The sequence below is a fragment of the Talpa europaea genome (assembly GCF_964194135.1).
Source record: "Talpa europaea genome assembly, chromosome: 10".
NCBI classification, from domain to species: Eukaryota; Metazoa; Chordata; class Mammalia; order Eulipotyphla; family Talpidae; genus Talpa; species Talpa europaea.
The window spans coordinates 103,622,341-103,635,040 of NC_140077.1; the positions used below are offsets into that span (position 1 = coordinate 103,622,341).

Below are 12,700 nucleotides of genomic sequence, written 5' to 3' on the forward strand. Positions count from 1 at the left end.
TGCCTGTCAACCAGCATTGGTTCATCCAGCGAAAAAGTATTTGCCATTCAGGATTTAGGGTTTTCGGAGGAAAATGACAGTTTGGAACTTTAAAGATATGGTGGTTTTATAGGTAATATTTATAAAAATCACACTTATGAGTACTCTATACATATAGTTGATGTAGCAAGGAGTGTAGATGCAGTAGACACTGCATTTAACTCTTGAATTCTGCAATTTACCCAATTGGGAATTTTCTTTTTTTATTCCCTATTTCAGCTTTTTGTTTTCTTTTTTGCATGCTGTCATTTCCTTTGTATTAAGAAGGCAAAAGCTCTCAAGATGGCAGTGTTAGAGCTGGTGGTTGTTTCATGTGAGCTTTCTCACAATTGGTTATTTTTTTAAACAGTGGAGAAATCCACACCTGCACAACTCTGCTGTAGGAGGTAGACAATCCTACAGGAGAGAACACTTGACCTCCACACCTTGGCGATAGATAGAGGCAGCTACAATTTTATGTCTGAGTCTCGTGGCTGAAACATGAGTGAAATTGGCCAGGAGACAGTTCCTAGCAAGAATATGTAATATAAGACTTGTAAAGCTTTAATTGGTATTGGCAAAGTCACTGGCTATACATATATTTTGTGATATAAAAGGAAGTAACTGTATACATAAAAGATAAACGTTGGCTGAAGAATATATTTGATTTAAGCGAAGATAGTTGGCTATTATTTTAAAGTGATGATAACGACTACCACCTGTGTAATAATTCACAGCCTACAAAACAGTTTTAAATTGTGATTGCATTTGTTTGTAATGGGCCTGGGAAGTCAGCTCAGAGGGGACCTGCTGTGTCTGCTGTAGAGAATCTGGAACCAACTCAGCTTGTGAGGTTCTGTCCAGCAGATGAAGAGGAAAATGCCCCGATTGTGAATCATGTGCGTAATTATGACGTTTTCCCAGAGCACTTTATTTTTTGTTTTCACCAACTGATTTTTTTTCAGTTTAATCGGTTGATGGCAGACAATCTGAAATGCAAGGAGTGACAAGTTTAAAGTGGCATTTTCACAAAAAACCTCAGAAAATCCTCTCAACAGTAGAGCCAAACTGCTAGTACACGTGGTTTTGGAAGTTGTGCTTTTGCACCAGAGCTTTTTATTTAATTTTATTTTCTTTGCATTTGTTAGGGGAGGGTGTTCAGGATGGACAAGTTCTAGTGCATGGGGTCAGCCCCTTTCCTTCTGCTCTCTGCTCCTCAGGCGAATTCATCAGTTGGGTGGCCCTGGATCACGAACATCAGGGACACCATGAGGTGACCGTCTTCGTCACTGACCATGGCACCCCGCCGAGAAATGCCACCATCTTGGTTTATGTCTCAGTCACCGACATCAACGACAACAGACCTTATTTCCCACAGAGTCTCCTGGGAAAGGAATTGCACATCAAGGTTTGTGGAGTGAAGTGGCGTCCAAACCAATTCGTAATATTCTTAGTCATTTGTTTTGAGCACCATCTTGTGGTAAAAAGTGTGAATTTATCAAATCAGTCTTGGTTGGCAGTGCATCCATTTCTAGAAGACCTACAAATTGTGCACAAGTCAAAAAGAAATACCATTTTGAAAAAAGAAAATGGTTCTAGGTGCTATTTAAGATACACCTCCAGTTGTTTTATACCGTAGAGCCCTCATCATCTATGAACGTAAAGGTGACCCATCAGCAGCAATGCTCAGCTGGGGTCATCTTTCCAGGAAATTGCACGCATCTCCTAGTGCAGAGCTCAAGGATGGTTAATGTGGGGGATGTCGGTGGCTCAACATGGAGAGATGTAGCTCTTGAAATGGTAGAAGTTGATCATTGTGAGCACACACAGAAGCTTCTGATTATAATGCATCTTTTTTTAACACATCTTTTTAACTCATCTTTTTCATTTCCATGTCTTTGAAGTCTTTATAATGTACATTATACATTAGCATGTAAGTCCATGTGTAATAAGTATATCTTGGAGGTACTCATGAAATAGTGGGTTATGGGACTGAAAATTTGAGAAGCTACTGCTCCCAATGTTTGAATTGGATGTTCACATGGCACTCATACATATTGAACAATTCAACAAAGAGAGTTAGTAACTTTAAACTCATCTAACAAAGCTACATTTAGAGAAAATTATGCCAAAGTAAAACATTATGATATTGTCATTATGATTTTTGGTTGTCATTAGATGCTCATATGAGCAGTTGAAATGCACACGTCAATTTCCATATTCCTGTCAGTGATTGTTGATTATTGAGGTATGTTTCCTATGTGGGGTATATTTTCTGAAGTGTAGTTTTATATCAATATGTAGCGTATTTTGGACCATACCAACAATCCTTCAAAAATATTCACAGGAGGTAATAAGTGAAAAAAATGCTAGAATTCTTAAACTAATCCAAAATCTAAGATTGGTGAATTAATTCAATTTACATTTTTTTAGAAAATCAGAATTAGTTCAATTGCCCCAAACAATTTGTTGAAATTGATTTAAAGCTTTAATTTTGTTTTGTGGATTCTTTGCGTGGATTTAAACCCATATAAGTTTTTATGGTAGACACTTGAATAAGATGTGGATTTACAAATAATTTAAAATGTCTAGTAGTTATATTCTTTTATTTAAAAGTTTGTTGATACTTCTTTTTTAAAATTTCTTTAATTTGTAAGTCATTTGTTTTAATGACAGGTTCTGGAAGGTCAACCTGTAAATATGTTGGTTACCACTGTGTTTGCAAAGGATCTTGATGAAGGAAACAATGCAGAAGTTATATATTCAGTATCTCCAGGTAAAAGTCACCATCCATAAAGAATGAAGAACCTTAGAATCTCCTCTTTTGTCTATCAGCTATCTCCTTCTCTGAAAATAGTTGAATTTGAAAATAACACCAAATTGCAAATGAAAATGTATTTGTTATCTTCTGAAATCATCTTAATTAAGAAAAATATTTGAGGCTTTTCAGCATATATTTCTGAATGTTTGGAATATTGTTTCTATTAAATTACCTTATAAATGATAGCAATATAAAATAGATGATATGTATTATATAATTCATTACTTTATTTTCACTTCCTGTAAATGCAAGATAGAGACAACTATAATATATAAGATTAAATAACAAACTAAAAATCTATATAATGGGAATTATATAATGGTATTCCTGTGAGAAAAAAAATAAAAGGGTCAAAGCTTAGAAATCACAACTAAGAAATGTTACACAAGTTCCTGTCTCCACACTCTGACTTTCTTAAAGGCAGGAATTCTTTTTTTCATTTGTTTTTATAGCTGCTACTAGTAAAGTTTCTGTTCCATGCTAAGACTCATCAGCTGTTGAATAAAAAAAATCAAAGGGTTTCCAGGTGAGGATTTGCCTGGATTTTTTGGATTGTTTGAACTATTTAAATTTTATTAGAGGATACAACTCTTTTATTAAACTAGAAACTATAGTAATAAATCTGAATTAGAAGTATCAGCGTGGACTCATAACATATTGTAGTGTTTGTATATGTGTATTCTCAGACCACTGAAAAGGTTTTAGAAACAGTAATTACCCTCAGAATGTGGTCTACCAGAACCACGTTCCACCAAAAAGAACTAGGTGTCCTTGGAGAAATGGCTGACTCCAGGTCCAGAGCAGGAAATCTAGAAGATCAGTTTGCAGCACCTTGTACTAGCAGATGCAAGAAGGGTATGAGGATCATATTAGAAAGACTCAAGTGTCATCATTAAAAGGATCCCATTTTCCAGAACCTCCCTGGTGGTGCAAGGGGTTAAGTCTCAGCACTATTAAGTTATCTGCAGCCACTAACCCACATGGCACAACAGACCGCTCCTGTCTCGCCTGCTGCTCCCCTCAACAGTGTATTTCAGTCCATCGTCTGTTCTACTCCCCACTCTGTCTCTGGTGAATCCTCTCACCTGCCCCCTGCACCTCTGGACTGTACCCCAGCTCTTGTATGCATAAATAAATAAATCTTAAAAAAAAAAAGCTGATCACATTTTCCAAAGATGAGACAATTTGAACATCAGTAAGATTATTAATGGGAATATATTGAAGCCTTCTCATACATATATATTTATGCTTAGTGATTGTTAATTATCTAGTTGGCACACTGGAGGATGTGAGTGAACCAGTCTGTCATTTTGAGGACTATTAAAGTGTAACATCAAGCATTTAGCCTGACTCTGCTATAATGAACTATTCCACAGGGTTACCACCAAGAAGAGGAGAGGGAGTTTCTCTTCATGAATATCATCTAGCTAATGTGAAAAAAAAATTCCATAGAAAAGATTTTTTAAGAGCGGTTATATTTCTTGTCTTTATGTTTAGTATTCTTTTTATGTTCACATTTTCATGGAGCATAAGGTACATTAATCTTCCAAATGAACACAGATATATTTAGATTGATTAATTCTGTTTTCTGCATTGTCAATTAACACTCATTTTTTTAATCTTTTGTATGTGTGTATAGAAGATAGTTCTGATCACTTCAAGATTGATGCCAACAGTGGTGAAATAAGAACAACCACAATACTTTCGTATGATCATAGACCTTCTTATAGGATGACTGTCATTGCCAGTGACCAGGGAGTGCCTCCTCTTCAAGGACAGGCAGTGATTAATATTCAGGTAGTGTCCCGTCATTACGATAAAATGTGAAAGGATACCCTACAGGTTTCATTTGATTTATATTCAACCATGTAAGGTAAAGATACAGCAAATCGAGAATGCCATTTTTAGAGAGAGTTGCACATATACATGTGTCTTTTTATCAGCACTAGAGAAATGATAAGACACAAGTAATTTTTCATTTCAGCCTTGTTTGTTTCCCGACAAGATGCTTAACTTCATTGCTTTATGGGCATTTATGTTTCTTTGTTTATGATGAACAAAATGAATGGGTCTTTACTTTTTCCTAATTGCAAGGACCTGATCAATTTGTAGGAGAAATGTGTATGTAAACAGATGGCCAATAATAAATCTCACATTTTTATATATTATTTTTAAACTCAGAAAAGTCACTTGAGATCCATATTTTAAGGCTTTACTTCAATCATACTGAGCAAACAAGTTGTGGGAAGTCTTCATAGTAGGAAAAAATTGCATCAATCAGTCAAAAATGAGATGATTATACAAATCTGTATTTCCTTGTTCATGCACATGATAATCAGTAAATTAATATCGGTATGTATAATAATCAAGATTACATAGCCCTAGAGTTCTGTTTCAAAATTATAGTCTTTATTGGTTAAGGATTGAGGGCTAGGAGAAAATTCAATATTGTAAGACCTCTAGTATCTGGTTTCAGGTAAACATAGACACGTGAGACTCAGATGTTGTCATTATGGATATATTGATCTCCAGGATTAAGAATAATTCTCAGTGGGTCTCCCTGATGGTGCAGCGTTTGAGCGCTGGATTGCAAAGCTGCCCACAGCCTCTGCATTGCCGGTTCGATCCCCAGCCACCGGGCGAGAATCCCACATGGCGCGCAGACCTCTCCTGCTGCCCGCTGCTCCCCTCAGCAGTGTATTTCTTCAGTCTGCCTGTTCTGCTCTCCGCTCAGTCTCTGGTGAATTCTCTCACCCTCCCGCGCTTCTGACTGTACCCAGTGCTTGTATAAATAAATAAATAAATAAATAAATAAATAAATCTTAAAAATAAATAAATAAAAGTCTTTAAAAAAAAACCTGCAAAGATACCATTCAAAGCACTATTTAAAAAAATAATAATTCTCAGTGGCGGCTCAAAAGGCTACAATTACAGCATAGCCTCACCAACTATATTTCATACATTACAGCAAATGGGAAGTTAGTGCATTTTGTAGGTTTTGTGGTTTTTTTAAATCTCCTAGATACTGTGCAATATTCCATCTTCAGAGACATACTGGAATTTTTTAATATAAAAAAATTTTTCTCACCAACTAACATATTGTAAATTACAAAAATGGAAACCTTCCAAAATAATATCATAGCATGTATTGATTCAACTGTTATAAAGTACCCCAGACGAACCGCTTCTATTTATTCTTATTTCAGGTGATACCACTATCCAAGAGGGGAGCCGTCTTTTCTCCAAATATTCGACATTTAGTTATACCAGAAAACTTGAAGCCCTCAAAAGTAATAAGCTTGATAAAGTCACCTGATTACCTTCATCGCCATCACACTGGGAAGCTGCATTTCAGTATCGCTGAAGAGGATAGGAACAGTCACTTTGAAATTGACCACACAACGGGAGACTTGTTCCTTTTGAAGGAACTTGATTATGAAATGGCATCTCATTATCTTTTCAGGGTGGTTACCAAAGACAGCAGCAAAAACCCTTCCCCGAACAGCACAGTCTTCCTTAACATCGATGTGGAAGATCAGAACGACCATTCCCCCTCCTTCCAAGATGAGTTCATTGTGATAGGCGTGGAAGAGAATGTGCCCGTAGGAACATGGGTGCACGTCTTCAATGCCCAAGATGGTGACGGCAGTTTTCTGAACAGTCGTATACAATACTTCATTGACGCCTACCTCCCTGGGGTGAATCCATTCCTCATCCACCCCTCCTCTGGCACATTAGTCACAGCGTCCCCCCTCGACAGAGAGAAGGTTCCCACAGTGTTCCTGATGGTAACAGCTTCCGATCAGGCTGTGAACGTGACAGACCGGCGAGTGAAATCACTGATAGCAAAGGTAGTGATTTTGGATGTAAATGACCACAGCCCCACTTTCATGTCACCCCCTCTTGCCCACATCAACGAGGACATCGGGGTGGGCTCCTTGGTGCACCGCATAACTGCTGAAGATCCAGATGAAGGAAGGAATGGAAGAGTCACATTCAGCATCCTCTCAGGAAACGAAAACATGGCCTTTATGCTAGATGAGTCCTCAGGTATCTGATATGTCATTGACAGTTAAAGCTTCTGATCATTGCTTACACTCATAACTCTGCTGAAATGATAATTATCAGAATGCACTTGCTCTAATGAAAATTCACTTCATTTATTGTTCATCTTACTTATGTGCTAGGCACAGAGGCTCTATTCAGAGAGCCCCTGGAATTGGCCTGTTGGTTAGTGTTGACTGTACTTTGTGACTAGCTCACGCTCCATGGGATAAGTAGACAGTAGCAAATGTCTTTTCTTTGCCCCCTTTCCTTGTCCTCCCATTGAAGAGACGCCACCAGAAGCGAAGCGAGGCAGAGCGTGACTAATCAGCACCTTTATTCGAAGGTTTTGGTATGGAAACTTAACCTTTAAGATGGCGCAAACATACACCTGTAAATAGCTGGATTGATTGGGACACTAAGGCCCTTATTTCTCACCTCAATTCTAACATGGTATTTCTAGCAGTATGTAGTCAGTGTCAGAAATTCACTTCACTTATCTTAATGTCACTATGTTACCAGATCACCTTTACTAAAAGTTGTGATGTAGTTTAATAGAAGATTGTATGTATAGTGTATCATTCTTATAAAGTTGGAAAGAAACTTCCCTCATTCTGATTTTCAGAAGATCTTGAAAAATGGACTACCATATCATTCTTTTTAAAAAAAAATTAAAGTTTCTATATGATGAGTTCAGATATATGTAGTTTGGCCCAACTGTTAGTAAGAACATTACTTGGAATGAGTCCGAATATGTAGGATTTAGAAGTCATGGTTACAGTCTGGCAGTATACTGTTAGAAAATTTCATCAAAATATTTATTAAATCCTGGACATATGGTTCTATTCTGAAGCTTGCGTGTGCACCCCCTAAAAGCTCGACTGACAGAGAGAGAGTCCAGACCCATTTGCTGATTTCTGTTTGGGCTGGGGTCTCCAAGGACCTATTTCAATGATATTTAAATGTTTTCCAAGATGGCTAGGGAAGGACTATTTCAGATTGTTAAAGAGGATGGATAAAATTAGAATTGTGTCTCAGTAATGCAGTTATCATGAATCTTGCACATTGCAGTGGCTGTTTCAGTTTAGATATTTTTCAGACATAAAATGGTAATTGCTGAATGCAGTCCTATGCGATGGGCTATTTGTTCTCTCATAAGGCTCTTAAAAAAAAGTTATAGTGAATTGTTCAGTGGCTTTGGCGGTGAAGTATAAAATGATAAGTAATTTTGGAAAAAAACTGTCTTATAAAATCTGAATCAGTAAACCTTATTAATCATTTGGAAAAAAAGTTCTTGCAGGATGAGCAAGGGTTAAAGATGCAAACAGCCATCCCAAAAGAAAAAATATGACTTTGTAATCATGGACCAGCCACATGTGTTCAAGACTTTGTAACCCTTTGCAGGAATGAATTCTGTGCTAAAGTGGCAGTGGAATGGTGATATGTTATATTCGGGAAGTTTATTGCCTGAGTTCTCAAGTCTTTACTAAGTTCTATTGATAAAGTAAGGCAGCTCACTGAGAGCAAGTGTCAGGAGACTGTAACTCTTTGAGAAAATTAAATATCTTAAAGAATATGGCATGCTCATCTGTTTGGAACTCCATTAACTGTAACTTTTTAAAAATGAAGTGTCATTTAACATGAAGATGGTTACTGTTAGAACATAGGTATGTTTTCAAATGTAGGGACATATGGGTAGATAAATCACTTTGATGTAATTCTTAGATAATGGTATATGAAAACTCATTTCTGAATTCTCATTCATCATTATAATTCAAATTAGGGTGACTTTTTGACTAAACATGCCCTTATTCTAGATAATGTGCATATTTAAAGTTGGTTTAATAGAATGTACAATTTAACAAGGGAAACTTCTGAATTTTTATCAAGTTAGATAAGTTAGACATATGTTAAGCATGACTTCTCAAAAGAATATTTATTACATGTTGCTTTTCTCCTCTTTCCGCACAGGTCTGCTAGCTACAGCTTTTCCTTTGGACTATGAAACCCAATCTCAGCACATTCTGACCCTTCTGGCCCTGGATGGTGGCACACCAGCACTTTCTTCAACACAGACTTTGACAATTTCCGTTCTTGATGTAAATGATGAGGCACCGGTATTTAAGCAACAACTGTATGAAGCTTCAGTTAAAGAAAACCAAAATCCGGGGGAGTTTGTCATAAGAGTTGAAGCTGTGGACAAAGATTCAGGTAATTTTAAAATACAGAAACTTGGTAATTGGTGCTCAGAATAAAAATTGGCCTAATTTAATAACGCACTGAAACAATTTTAGAGAAGGTGCTTATTTTTGCAAATGTCTATTTCTTCAATTCACATTCAAGGGAAAAGACATACACGTAAAGAAAATGTGACCTTTTTATATAGCACTTGCCTGTTTGATCCTTATTATTGGTTATACCAGAGTGATACACCTCTAATTAACATACAAGTTATTGAATTGGTCTTGATAATAAACAGAAGTAGAGTCATGGTATCAAGTTGTAGTGGGAGTGTAATAGAGGCACTGAGTTCAAAAAGGTAAAAGGCACTTTCTCGCTACATCACATGATGTAAGTTGCCTGGATTTGACTCCTGAAACTATCACTAATGCTATGTGACCTTGAATAATTTACCAGTCCTCTCTGTTCCTGTTGGTTTATCTGTACAATGAGCATAGTACTGGTACCTAATTTGCAGTTATGTTATGAATATGAAGTGTTACAGGAAACTGTTAAGGCCAATGTCTGGCACAATAAATGGTCAATCAATTCCTAGTATTACCATTATTACTGTTATTATTAATGTCAACCACTGTGTCCGACAATTGACTTTAAAGTAAAATGTTACTGTGTCTAGGAATCTGTATGTTTCTTGGAATTGCTTTTCAATATCGCTATGACTTTTTTGGCATTTGAGATTTAGTAACTCTTAAAATATTCTGGTTTTATTTTAAACAAAGTAATTATAAAAATTACAGTGAATTATTTGCCATTACGTGCTAATTCTTCCCACCTGAGTTAAGACTAATAGTTTAATAAGCCAGAGTTTTAAAAAAATTAAATTCATAACTATGTAGCAAGTGGAATTGCATAATCAATATATTTGTTCTTTTCTTTCAAGATTTATAATTGATAGTGTATGAAAATAACAGCAGTACCAATATAGTTTTCCTCCTAAATTGTTCATCAAAGACATAAAAGGTCTATCTCCTCTAGCTTTTAAACAGTTGTATGCCATTAAGATGCTTTGTCCTTTTAAAAAACGCCATCTTCTAATGAATTGCATTTTACATGAATTGTATGTCATGCTATGAACACTTCTTTTCAAGGGCTCACCAAATTTTCTCTTTTGACCAGAGCGGGGCAGTGTGATCAAAGTTTTTCTTACTAAGCTCAAAGACACAGGACTAGAGCATGCTCACAATTGTTTGTCCAACCCATGTTAACTAATTTAGTGAGCAGGTTTCTGGTAGCAAAGTTTTAGGGGTATTAAGAACAATTGACAATATGTATAAGCTTTCCGTTTCGCAATAACCCCAGTTCAGCAAGTCACTCCTAACAAGTTCTCCGGTGTGAGGGGAATAGCCAATCTGGGCATCAGAACCACTCCAAAGTGCACAGCCGTGCTGAGCTGTCACTGGTGCTCTGAGATTAGCAATGATTAACGTGTGCGAAATGCTCTGTCCCCTTGACCTGACTTTATTTTTTTGGCCTACACCCCAGATCTTGTATGCATAAATAAACAAATCTTAAAAAAAAAAAAGACTACAGAGAACGGATTTCATTTTCTTTAGTGTTTGAAGGAAATAAGAATCTCATTCTTCTCTTACATCAATTAACGATGATTAACATACATTTGCTCTCTGATTTTAACTGTCAAATTGCCTGGGGTTAGTGTTATTTTAGTTTAGAATGATTAGTCTTCAATCTGTTACTTAAATTGAGTTGAAAGAACTTTAGAGGTCTTGAGAATTTAGATGCAAAATGGCTGTTCTCTGACTTTGCATTTCTGGATGCTTCAAACATACATTAGCAGCTTTCTGCATCTCATGTGCCTTCACCTGTTTTGGAGACAGTTTTAGTTTCCTGGAGACCTCTGTGATTTTAATAAAGCCAGAACTATAAAGCGAGTGGTTTTGTAAATGCATGTGAATTTATGTATATGCATGTGTTTTTGAACATATTTCCCCTCAATCCCCTGTTTTGTTTGTTTGTTTGACTTGTTGAGTTAAAACAATGAAAAAGGATTATGCATGAGCATTAAATGACGTAGCCAGGATTTTAGCATAACTGGCATCACATTGGAATTTATGAATGGTTTACTTTATAGTATGTATTTTTAAAAATACTATAGCATTACTTAATACTAGAAAGCTTAACATATGTTTTCTAGCATTCTACAATGCAGTTTTTCAAAATGTAAGCCTACAGTGTTTGGCATTCAAAACCCATGAGAATCGGAGCACTGAATGTTTATGATGTATGACTCACACTAGCTCTTACAGGAGTTTTTTTCTTGTATTAAAAGGGAAAAACAACTACCAGATTTTAACTAAGATATAAAAACTGCTGCAGTGTTTGGTGCCACCAACAAGAGCTCCATTGTTACTTAGAAAAGATCTGCCTTCAGGGCTCTCCTCCCACAGTACCTGGGGGGGAAGAGGTTCTCACAAAGGGGGGACTTGCTCCTGCTGATAGATTTGCTCAAAAGTGGTGAATCCAAAATAATTTAATAGTAGATTACTGTACAAAAACATCAAATTATATAATGAGATCTTACTATGTAGGAAATAAAAACACATCTTCTTTACCTGGATTTATCTTGAATAGACTCTACATTTGATTTCCTAGAAAATGTCTTTCATTCGCGCCACAACCTCACCCAACACATGGAGTGAGAGAAAGACACTGCTGGGCAGTGTTTCATTGGATCTAAGGCGTACCATTAATTGTAAGATGCATCTAACTTCAGAAATGTGCAAATAAATACGTATTCGTGTTAATGAAATAGAGTAAATACTTTAGTCTTCAGAATACATAGTCTTTGGATTTACTTCTAGGCAGAGAGCTATCGATTTGATGTTCGTGGGAATTTAATGGCACCATTCTGTACCTTTCAGAAGGAGATTTATTTGTGAATATGCCAAAGAAAAAAAGGATAAAGATACTTAAAATATCTGAATGCATGACATTTTGTAATAATAATTTCTCATCTGTTGCCTGCTGTTTATTTTTAAGTCAATTTGTTATAGAGCAACCCCGATATTAAACGGGTTCCTGGCTGTGGGTCCTCACCCGCGTGCTTTAAAGGGACTTATGAATACTCTACTACAGACACACGCAAAAGGGTTAATAAAAGGTTTATTTACAAGAGAAAAAGAAATAAGGAAAATGTACAACTCAGGGAGAAGATAGGGAAATAAAGTCTTTAATGCGTCCTACCCAATCCGACGACCTGGAAACCCAAAGTCACTCTCAGAGCTGACCGGACGCTCCGAGCTGGCTGAGAGCCCAAAAATGGAGAGACCCCAAAGCCCACGTGTCTGCCTTTTATATCCACCTGGCTGCTTAACCCCACCCTCAGGTCCCAGCCACCTTCCCTTTGGTGGTGATGGGATTTGGAGTTCCCAGTGTCTTTGGCTTTGACCTGGGGTGGGGGTGGAGTCCACAAAGCCTATATGGAATTAGCTTTGGGACATCCTTTTTCCCCTAACAAATTTTGTAATGGAGAGGTGCCCCCCTTACATCTCCCACTCAGATAAAATATCCATTAACTCCTCTTTATTGATGTACTTTACCAGTAGTTCCCGTTGACTG

General features: G+C 36.8%; 1 protein-coding gene across 1 annotated transcript in view; it reads left to right on the top strand.

Annotated features, from left to right (window-relative positions):
- DCHS2 (dachsous cadherin-related 2) overlaps positions 1-12,700 on the top strand; it is a gene marked incomplete at both ends in the record, with an annotated part of 163,519 nt that overhangs the window by 109,691 nt on the left and 41,128 nt on the right. The window contains 5 exons of the mRNA XM_084245589.1: positions 1,239-1,426; positions 2,695-2,794; positions 4,479-4,636; positions 6,046-6,889; positions 8,855-9,094. Coding sequence (XP_084101715.1) covers positions 1,239-1,426; positions 2,695-2,794; positions 4,479-4,636; positions 6,046-6,889; positions 8,855-9,094 — 1,530 coding nt within the window. The remainder of the gene's footprint in view (positions 1-1,238; positions 1,427-2,694; positions 2,795-4,478; positions 4,637-6,045; positions 6,890-8,854; positions 9,095-12,700) is intronic.